This window comes from Sitophilus oryzae, unplaced genomic scaffold (assembly GCF_002938485.1).
Source record: "Sitophilus oryzae breed Bouriz unplaced genomic scaffold, Soryzae_2.0 scaffold_801_pilon_pilon, whole genome shotgun sequence".
In the NCBI taxonomy this organism is placed as follows: domain Eukaryota; kingdom Metazoa; phylum Arthropoda; class Insecta; order Coleoptera; family Curculionidae; genus Sitophilus; species Sitophilus oryzae.
The window spans coordinates 2,305,675-2,313,252 of NW_022147419.1; the positions used below are offsets into that span (position 1 = coordinate 2,305,675).

General features: G+C 33.8%; 1 protein-coding gene across 1 annotated transcript; it reads left to right on the plus strand.

The window, feature by feature from the left end:
- The first annotated feature begins 922 nt into the window (after positions 1 to 922).
- Positions 923 to 6,758, plus strand: LOC115888554 (T-cell immunomodulatory protein). The gene is made up of 9 exons (XM_030908306.1): positions 923 to 1,369; positions 1,422 to 1,595; positions 1,658 to 1,945; positions 2,120 to 2,349; positions 2,405 to 2,489; positions 2,615 to 2,771; positions 2,826 to 3,097; positions 5,997 to 6,205; positions 6,355 to 6,758. Exons 1-9 carry the CDS (start codon positions 1,201 to 1,203, stop codon positions 6,565 to 6,567), a joined length of 1,797 nt encoding a protein of 598 aa, XP_030764166.1. The 5' UTR covers positions 923 to 1,200; the 3' UTR covers positions 6,568 to 6,758.
- The last annotated feature ends 820 nt before the right edge of the window (positions 6,759 to 7,578 follow it).

Consider the following 7,578-nt stretch of genomic DNA (forward strand, 5'->3'; position numbering starts at 1 on the left):
AGAAATTGAGCAGATTGGAACGTCTCTCTCCTCGCCAGGCGCGATACACGCAATACACGTTGCGAAACTTTACGTTCAGTTTTGAAGCGAAATCAAGGAAGTGCCGAAAAACGAAAAACTGCCCGCTGTAGAGACTAGAAAAAGATTTTAATTTTTCCTGAAGTGTACTCCGGCCTGCACATCGCTTTCTTGGGTCTCGCAGTTAGCAAGATAGAAATCTAAATCTATAGCAAACAAACCTCCCGCATCCAATTGTCCGTCCAGTGTTTTACATAGTGTTTTATTTAGCACGTTAAAATCCACATCTTCCATCTTTGTCTCACATGTTCAGAAATAAACATCTAAAAATATACCTCTATTAAGGTGATTGTAACATTTAATTTATAGAGATATTTTTATTCTATTTTTTTTATTATGGGTAGGTGTAAATGCTGCTTATATATTTCAACATTTTTTTCTTTCTTTATTATTTGTTTTTTCTTTTATACTTTAATTTTGCTATTAAAAATCTAAATCCTGAATTCTTATATAAAAAAGAAACGATTTTAAGTTAGATTTGAATTATAATCGTAAAAGCCGTCGCGAAGTTAATTTATGAGCTGTCTCAAGAATTTATTAAAGCCTGCGATACGCACGAAAAGACGCAAAAAATGTACCGATAAGGGTGGACATTGATCATAAATGCGCCCAAGCGCACTACAGGAATTGAAAATAGATTGTTTTTATGTGTTTACGACGGAATAAACTTCTTCGGAGATAGTTGATTACATAAATATCGTCTTGGAGCTTCGTTAAAATAGTTAAAAGAATATTAATTAAAAATATAATAAAAAATATATAAAAAATACGTAGTAATGTTATGCAACACTAAATACACTCATCAGTGTAATCGTAGTTGCATACCATCGGATATTGTCAAAAAAAGAAAACATATGATTTTGACAGCTATTTTTTGAGAATTTTTGTGACGCATCAAAACAAAAATAATCCCAAAATTTCCTCTCAAAATCAAATTACTAGTGATTAGGTACATTTAATAAGCAAGGATTATTGCAAAGTGTGATTATATCGAACTGAAAATCAAATCGTATTAAATTTATACCGCAATAAAATTCTGGATGTAGTGGCAACTTGCCTAAACAGGGCATAGTCCTTAAAAAGTGATTTCTGAGTGTCTACAGCTTTATAAAACGGTCCAAAATGGCTTTTCCGTGGATGAATCTTCTTCTTTTCCTATCGTGTGTTTCCAGAATATTTACTAACGATAGTGACATCACACGATCAGTTTTTGGAGGGTTTACCGATGGAATGCCAGCAGCTTTTGGTGATTTTAACTCAGATGAACTCACTGACGTATTTGTTCTGTTAGGTACTGTCTTTTTTTAGTATTGTTATCTGTGTATAAACGTGTTTTATTCTAGATAATGGCACATCATTTGAAATTTTACTGGCGCACGAAGAAGAGATTTTACTAAGGCCAGCCAATCCTCGTTTGAAATGTGGGTTTAAGCATTCTCTAATAACGAGTATAGTACCTGGTGATTTTGATGGTGATGCTTTTATGGATGTAATGGTCACAACCATCTCCACTAAAGGTACCTACATAATGAAAATTTTCCGCACTATTGTAATTAATATATTTGTCTTTTATATAAAGAGGACTCAGATCGTTCTCTAACTCATGTTCATATAATATGGGGAGGGTCAAGCCCGTTAAACTGCAGTAACATACATCCTCCAGTAATAAGCATGATCGGGGAGCCACTGGCAATAGATTACAATCAGGATATGATTATAGATTTGTTTGGACAGGTCAGGGAAAATGACCGAATGGTAAGAATGTTTTGGATTTTTAACCAAAATAGAACAGCTCCTAAAGCAATTCCGATGGAGGACAATAATAGCAGGGAGGAGTTAAGAAGACCACATGCTCATGCATTTTTGGGTGAGTTTTTTAACATCATTTCACAAGTATTTTAACCTTTTCTTTTTCACACCTTGTAAATTTTCAAGAAGATAAAACAAAGCCAGAAAAATTGAGCGAATTTATATGCTCTACAGGATTTGACTTCTTTCTTAGTTGTTTATTCAATGATTTTAATATAATTTATATGTCTAGATTTAAACCATGATCTTATGGCAGATCTATTTATTACCACACCCAACCATTTTGAAGTGTGGCTTGGCAAAGAGAGTGGGCACGGCTATATTTATAACAACACAATCTTGCATCCAAATAAAGCACAGGTTATCGGCCAATCCCTCTTTATTGATGTAGAATTGAGAGGTTCTATGGACTTGGTGACTCCAGTGTGTTTTGACAAGAATTGTAACAATTGTGCTTTGATGGTACTGTACAAAAAATAGGGTAATTTTTTCAGGCTTTTTATTTTATGTTTTTTAGGTGTTTTCTGAAGGGGAATGGATCAATCTTCAAGTTAATTTCAAAGATGATTCGGGAAATAATTGGAAATTTCATCTAAAACCAGGTAAATTTTAAGTAGAATTTCTAAGCATCCGGTAATTAGTGAATGAAGTTCGGATCAAGTTAGTAAAATATTATAAAATAAATTTAATTTATTTATATAATATAATATAATAATTTTGTTTACAGGAAGTAGATATACTGATACAATTACTTTAAGAAGTGGAGATTTTAACATGGACGGATACCCAGATATTTTAGCTACTTTATCTCAAGATGGCGAACATCCTCAGGCATTTTTACTGGAAAATGTCGCTTGTCAAACAGGTTGTGACAAGTTTAAAAGGTATTAACAAACAACAAATTGTTACATGTACATTCAAAAAGAAAATCTTTCCAGATCATATGCCATCAAATGGAATGCACTAAATCCTTTTCGTAATGGCACAGCGATGGCAGCCTTTTTCGATTTTTACCAAGATGGTATCCTAGATTGTGTTCTGGTCACGTATAGCGAAGGCAAATATCAGACTGCCGCGTTCAAAAATAGTTTGGATTATGACGCAAATTTCATTAAAGTTATGGTTATTACCGGATTAACCAATAAGAATAATCAAATGATAATGGGTCGCGTAGGAAAGAAAAGAAGGACCTATGGAACTAACTTACCAGGTATATAAGCATGATACAAATAAAACAAGGTATGATCGATAACGGCTCCAATTTCGTTCAGTTTGCGCATACCACCTGTGACGTCATACGCCATACAACAAAAGATTCATATTGTTCAATTGCCATTAATAAAAAAAATTGGCGCAGGATGGCACGTATAGCTGCCCATACTAAAATATGTTAATAAAAAGTTGGTAGGCAGTTCTTTTAGTTTCAAAGTAAAGGAATTTTTCCAATTTTTTTTTATCTCAAAAACTGCGACTTTGACTGATTTTGATGTTATTACAAATTTTATTGCAAATATTATTCCTAATCTTAAATTGAAAACCGCGTTTCGCTAGCTATAGTAATTTTGGAGTTACGGTTTTTTAAATTTTTTAATAAAAAACTTGGGAATTTTGTTTAAATGCAAACCTAAAGTAGTATATACTAGGATGTATTTCAAGAAAATAGTTTAACTTCTACAGGGTGGCTCAAAAAAGTGTGAGTGGATCAGGATAATTGAATGTTTTTTTTTATATGGAACACCCCGTATATTATTTGATTTTTGGTTTCCTTTCTGACCACTTTACATAATCCTAAGATAGGTTATTTCGATAATAAATATATTTCAATAGATTCAGAGATAACAAATAAATAAAAAAATTAGATTTTTCAGTCTTTCTTATAAAATTATTAGAAATACATCAAAACTATATTAGGTATTTATTTTAGATGGTCTGTACTTACTTTGCTACAAATATCAGAATCTTAAATCATACAGGGTGTTGAAAATTCTACGCCAAACTTTCTATAATATTATTATTATTATTATTATTATTACAAAAATCAACAGTAGGCGGGTAAAACCCGATGAGACTATTGAATCACATAATCACATTTATCTATCACAGTTGTAAAAATAAACAAATAAATATTGCACTGCGTACATTCAATTAAAAAAACAAATCACAAATCAAAATTAACATCACAGTTTACGACATGTAGTGAATAAAAAGGTTGTTCCAGCTCTTCATTTCCACATCAAGTCTATTCTTAAATGTATTTACACTTGTAGCATTCACTGTATCATACTGGAGCCTGTTCCAGCTATACACTACTCTATTTGTAATAAAGTTCCGCTTTAAGAGCTTATTACAGCGTTCTTTATCCAATTTTTTGTTATGTCCGCTAAGGTTGTGCGTTTCACTGATATGGAAGATGTTCATGACGCATCCATAGTAGCCACTTGTAATCTTGAAAGTCTCGATGAGATCGCCACGAATTCTCCGTTCACGAAGAGTTGTTAGACCAAGCCTTTGCAGTCGATCCTCGTATGGCAAATTCCTCATCTCCAAAGGAATCTTAGTGATCCTCCGCTGAACACGCTCAAGCATTTCAATGTCCTTGGCATAATATGAGTTCCATATGCATTGTGCATATTCAATCTTTGGTCTAATGTATGACTTATACAATTTGAGATCATCTCGCCTGATTTGTTTGCAAATGCTGTTTTTATTAAGTAGATCATTGTATTAGCTTGTTTAACTATGCGATTTATATGGTATTCCCACTTCAGATTTTCCGCAATGTCAATGCCCAGATCTTTTTGGTGTTGCACACTTGAGACTTCTGTCTGCTCCAGATAGTATCGTTGATGTGGGTTATTAGGACCAATGTGGAAAATGGTGCATTTTGAGTTGTTCAGTGGCATTTTCCAGATATTCGTCCACGATTTAATGGTTGTTAAGTCTTCTTGGAGCAATTTTTTTTCTGTTAGAGGATTGCAGTACACATTTGTATCGTCGGCGAAGGATGTATAGTTGGTTTTAAGGGTAGGGTATAAGTCACTCGAGTAAATAATAAATAGTAGCGGGCCCAATACTGAGCCTTGTGGCACACCACTGTGAACCAAGTATTCGTCAGAAAGTGCTGATCCCACACGCACCTGGAAAGTACGGTCTCGCAAAAATGAGTTTATCAATGCCAAGATACGTCCCCTAACACCATAATGTTCCAGCTTGCATATCAAGTAATCAGTTGGGATTTTGTCAAAACCCTTCTCGAAGTCTAGGTAAATGACATCCGTGGGTTGCATGATGTCATGTGCCAAGGTCCACTGCTGAAGCCTGGATAGGAGATTGGTTGCTGTAGACCTCCGAGGAAGGAAACCATGTTGTTCAGGTGGTGTCACTTGGTTCGCCAAAAAGAAATCAGTCAGCTCCCTTGCCACCATTTTCTCCAGACACTTACAAATGACACTTGTCAAGCTAATAGGTCGATAGTTTTCGGCTAGTTGTTTATTTCCTTTCTTAATAATGGGCGTGACTATAGCCTTTTTCCAGGTCGCAGGTAGTCTTCCATCTAATAATAAGTTGTTCATCAAGAATGAAAGAGGTCCACTGAGTGAACGCTTACATCTTGACAGAAAGACAGCCGGTATACAGTCTGGTCCGGGGCTTGTATCAAGTTTCAATGAGTCGATGGCGTTCTATATTTTTTCAGGCGTGAATAAACCAGAGGTGATTTCAACTTCAGAATAGGAGCTTCTGGGGAGTGCTGGAGTGGCAGAAGTAGTCGAATCTCTTACAAAAACACTTTGGAATTGTTGTGCAAAACAGTTGGCAATTTCTTCATTGGTTTTAAGTAGGGTGTTGGTATTCTTATCTTTAAGGGTGAAAGTGGTAAGTTTTGAATTCAGGTTACGTTTGATGTATGTATAGAAATGTTTTTTCTATATAAAATAATATTTTTCTTTGTTTTTTTTTTATTAGATGGGGACTTAAAAAATGAACATTTTTTGTATTTAAAGTATTTCAAAAATTTTGACGGTTTCGCAGATATTCGCGGTTTTATATTTCATATGGCATTTTCAACAGTAAATTTTTATCAAAGCCACACAATGATTTTTCTCTTTTAGGACCTTCAGTATCTTATAAAACGACCACCCAGGATGGGAATTTGAGACACGGATTATCATCTCAGCTACCTCAATCGGCACATTTCAGTTTAAACCTACCTTATACTATTTTTGGTTTGGGAAGAACGCCAAATTTTGTTGATTCAGTCACCGTAGGACTGTCCCATAACTATAAAAATTGGACTCAAATTATTCCAAATTCTCAAATGGTATTATACCGGATAATAAAAAAAACGATGTCACAGTGGCCTTTGAATATGCCAGTTTTTAATAAATGGCATATGGGTACTATGACGCCGTTTTTTTTTCTCGATCATATGGTCTATTTTGTAACTGACATTATTTTTATTGCTCTCAGGTTGTAATACCATGGCCAGTCAATGAGCCTGGAAGATGGAAGGCTCAGCTATTTGTTACGCCCAGTAAACTCATTCTTATGTCAGTTGCTGCTTTGACAGCGGTGTGTGGTATGATCACTGTGATAATTGGAGTGTTGCATTGGAAAGAAAGACAGGAAGACAAGAAAGAAAGGTTGTCAGAAAGTCATAGGTTTCATTTTGATGCGATGTAACTGGATATTTTCAGCGTCATTGTAATTGTGATTATCTGCTAGTTTTCTTTTTTATTTATAATGTATATTATTGTACTAAATTAACCTTTTTTATTTAAGATTTTAATTTAAACCTTGTATAAATAATTTATTTAGGTATTTTATGTAATTAGGTGCATACAAAGTTACACAATAAAATAATGTTGTTTATTTATGGTCTCATATATCACAAATCAATTAAAACTACAGATTAAAAAGTTGTTTTTAATATAATGTACTTATTTCTATAGTTCTTCTCACAAAACTTTATTTCTTATTTCGACATTTGACATCTTGTATGCGTGGTAATGCTGTGGCCAGGGTTCGGAAAACTACATGTTACTTTTAAAAACTACATAAACTGCATTACATGTAGTTTATGTAGAGGATGTAGTTTATGTAACCTATGTATGTAACTTTCAAATATCAAAGGTTTGAGGTGAGGTTATAAGTTGAAGCTTTAAAAACACATAATGTATTTAAGAAAACAGAAGAAATATGGCTTTAAATATAATATTTACATTATATTATCTCTATTACACCTAATACAAAGGAAAATTATTCATAATATCAATACATAGTTTATTAACGTAGTTTTCATGTAGTTAATGAACGGGTAAAGACGTAGTTTTTGAAGAAAAACTACACGTAGTTAATCAGGTAAATTACGTCTTAAACTACTTCCGAACCCTGGCTGTGGCTCAAACTAAAAATCTAAACAGTAGATTCAAATATCTTCCGTGATATTAATAGAGAACAACGGCATACGGTCGAGTCGGCCTACAAACACGTAAACGTTTACGTACGCATGCGCATTTCTTATATTTTTTATTTTTTATACACGTAAAAGATTCTTTACGTCTACGTCCTGTGTCTACGTCTACGTGCCAGCAGCGGCCGACTCGACCGTATGCCATTGTTCTCTATTTATAGACGCTACGTACCAGGTATTAAAAATATTTGAATTTTCAAGGTATTAAAAATATTAATATT